At 37.4% G+C, this 3525-nt stretch overlaps 1 protein-coding gene across 1 annotated transcript in view; it reads right to left on the minus strand.

The window, feature by feature from the left end:
• Positions 1 to 371: 371 nt before the first annotated feature.
• LOC116853637 overlaps positions 372 to 3525 on the minus strand; it is a 49507-nt gene continuing 46353 nt past the window's right edge. Inside the window, exon 3 of the mRNA XM_032834776.1 lies at positions 372 to 1009. Within this exon, the coding sequence (XP_032690667.1) occupies positions 372 to 1009 (638 nt within the window). The remainder of the gene's footprint in view (positions 1010 to 3525) is intronic.

A 3525-nucleotide genomic window follows, 5' to 3' on the forward strand; every position in this document is an offset into this window, starting at 1 on the left:
CGGCTTTGCTTGTAACGTGCGTTACCGCTACCCTCCTTTCTATCTCACCGACTCCCTTCGTTATCACCCGTATTTTCTCAATAAATTCTTCTATCGTTTAGGCATTCAGCGACAGCGCTGTGGCTCGACGAAGCTGACGTGATGCCTCCGATCAACAATTGAATGTAGTTCTTACTGGACAATTCTAAGCAGTGCATCAAGGTCAACTTGTCTAACGTATACTGATTGTAAGTTTCTTTGTGTGATAACCATTTTCGCGCTTCTATCTTGGCCATAGTTTTGAAATAAGGTATCTCCCGATCAAACATTTTTAACAACTCTCTCCTTACCGCAGTCCAGGATTCTATGACGTGGCCTCCCAGCGTATCGTACTAACGACGTGCGGTCCCGACTAGTCGACTCGTCGTCTCTAACAGTGTGATGCCATCGGAAGCGCCGTGGATCCTGGCTACATAGTCGACCCTTTGAATCCAGCTCCGTACGTTGTCCGCCTCCGTTCCCGCGAATTCCGGAATCTGCGGCGCTAAGTTTTGCACCGAGATCATGGTCATCGGCACCTCCGCCGGTCTCGTGATCGGTTGTCTTACTCGAGGTAAGTCCGACGGTGGAGTTGATCGACTCGCCGCAGCACTACTCGTCATCGGTTTTGACGACCCGTCATTTTCTGCGGTCACCGGCACTCTGCTCCGCTCCACCGTCAGTACTCTCACCAGCTGCTGGAACTGATTCTGCTGTTCCTGCATGAATCTTCGCTGCTGCTCCTGCATCCGCTGCTGCTGTTGGACCATACTTTGCGTCAGGGTCACCAAGGCCCTCTGGAATACCTTCTCCGTAACTAGCCGCTCCCGTTGGTTTCCTGATCGCTCCTCGGCCACTCTTGACGCATCGACTTTGTCTCCGCTATTTAAGAAATCGTCTACCGGCCCGTATCTATCCAGATGCGACATTATACTGTCGATCAGGGTACTTCGGTCCCCCGATACCGGTAAGTTGTAGTTTATCGCCTCATCTCTTAATTCATTTAGAATCGTGTTATATACAACTTTCAATACTTCTTAGGCTGTGAAATGATTCATACAGAATCCATTCTAAATGTAAGAGCGAACAATGAACAAGCCTCAGTGCGCACTATTGGAAGCAACTGAATTTGATATTACGTAAAGTATAGCACATTCGATTGATTGTGAGCAATACCAATATGATTCAACGTCATACTCCCTATAAGCTATAAAATAATGTGCTACAATTGACACATACATCAATGACTCTGTAGCGCTTAGTGTACATTTTACAAAAGGATGTACAACAAATAAAGCAGGGAGTATTTATTAAAGCAGAAGATGACTCTGTTTTAATTAGTATTCTCTGCAAAAATTTTTGGTATATCTGTTTCTCATAAAATTTGCACACGTACATAAAATTTGCACACGTATATTAATATCGCTACAATTTCTTGCTATGACAGATTACCTAACTTTAGCAGTTATTTATTCTTATAATTGATATCTCGCTTCCTATAGTTTTCTATAGAGATACAATTTTAACAAATTGGGAACTTACTTGTTTAGCCAAAACGCGTTAATTGAGCTTGCATTCATGGATTGTAGCACAGGACTCTAAATAGTATAATTGCCAATGCGTAAATTTCAATTGATAAATAATGTTGAGTTATAAATAATATTCTTAACAGACGATAAAGAAAGCAGTGCGTCAGGCAGAACAAGGAAAAGAAGAAATTCATTTTGCAGAGCCGTAGACGACGCATTACAGTTGTCAAACTTTGTTTTTTTTTCTCAAAGATATCTTTTCATTTTTATTATTGTGTCTTTAGTTTGTTGTAAAATGTAAAAATTTATTTTCTTGTAATGTAAAAAATGTTACAATTGCTACAATTGTAAAAACATTGTAAAAATATAACACACATGCACACAGAGACACACACATACACACAAGTTTATAAAAATTATTTTAATAAAAGTGATATAAAGTGCAGCATTCAATGGAAAATTTACTTATTAGATTGTTTTCTCCCTTCACACTGTCTATTAAATACCCATCCCTTATTTGCAATAAAATATTAGTTTAAATACACCCTTATTCCTCTTCATAGCAGATAAATATTATATTAACATTCCAGCTTATAGGGGAAAAGATATTAATATAATAATATTTTTCTGCTATAAAGAGAAATAATATTGAATGTAGAATATTTTCTCCTGCAGCCATATCCAACAATACTCTTCCTTGATTCGCCACTTGCTTTGGGCATGAATATACATCAGCCCTGATAGACTAATATACATAAAGTTTTCATCTATTGAAAGTATATTATATCACGAAATGCAAAGTCGAAAAAAACATGATAAATAACAATTATAATCAACTTTTTGTAGTTTTTATTTTTCTTTCATATGGCTGCATGTCATTGCAAATTCTTTGACAGAATAAAACTGCAGATATCTGTGAGTGGAGATACAGCCAATATAATTTGAAAAAGAACATGAAATTTTAATTTTCTCATATGTACAATGTCATGTATACCTAACTAGGTATTATGGAATCGGTAAAAATTGATTTTGGTCAGAAGCTAACCGTTTTTTCTAGAAAAAACAATACAATTGTTGAAAATAACAGAATGATTCCGATTATAATAGATTCTGACGAGTTCCGACGGTACTCTGATAGCGCCCCATATTTTCGCTTCGTATACAAAATTCTTTGTATGTAGATAAAAAATGAAAGTGCATAGTCATACAAAAGACTTTACAGAATATTATGAGGCTTTTAGATAACGGTTTCAAGGGCACTAAATAAAAGTTTGAACTACAAATATGTTGCACGCATGCTGGCGTATATGTGGGCATTAGGCTCATTTACATAAGACGTCTAAGTAGAGTACCGATTTATTACGTGCGAAGCAGATGCACATGCAAAAATCCACCGTGTTAGAGAGAGTACACTACAATATTATAAATCCTCCACATTACGAACTGATGGCCTGCATAAAAATAAATTATGATAACTTCGAAATGGTTACCTCTGGTGCTTCTCATTAGCTGTCGCGACAAGCTAATGATCTGCATGCTACGTCCTGGGATTTGATTCTCATTTGCTAAGAGCAAATTCAACATGAGTTGCATGTTGCACATGCATATTACTATGGTGGCGCCACTTTATGTATCATACGTATGAAACCTAAGACCGTATTATACCTAATTTCATACGTGTATATAACCAATGTATAATACGTTAAGTATAATACGTGCCCAACCTTGGCAACAATTATTCTATCCTTGTTCACCAAAAGAGAAAGGAGGACAGAATGATATAGCGATACGAGCGCTACTATCGGAAAATACTGGAACTATGATGCCATTCTACTTATCACATGATTATACAGGGTGAATATTATATACCGGAACACCTGAATATCTCGAAAACAAAGCGTTGTATAAAAAAATGTTAAATACAAAAGTTGTAGGGTTTAAAAAGATCTATTTTATGATATTAGCAGTTTGACCTTGA

This window comes from Odontomachus brunneus, unplaced genomic scaffold, assembly GCF_010583005.1.
Source record: "Odontomachus brunneus isolate Ranch 3 - 2012 unplaced genomic scaffold, Obru_v1 Obru_scaffold_398, whole genome shotgun sequence".
Classification (NCBI taxonomy): Eukaryota; Metazoa; Arthropoda; class Insecta; order Hymenoptera; family Formicidae; genus Odontomachus; species Odontomachus brunneus.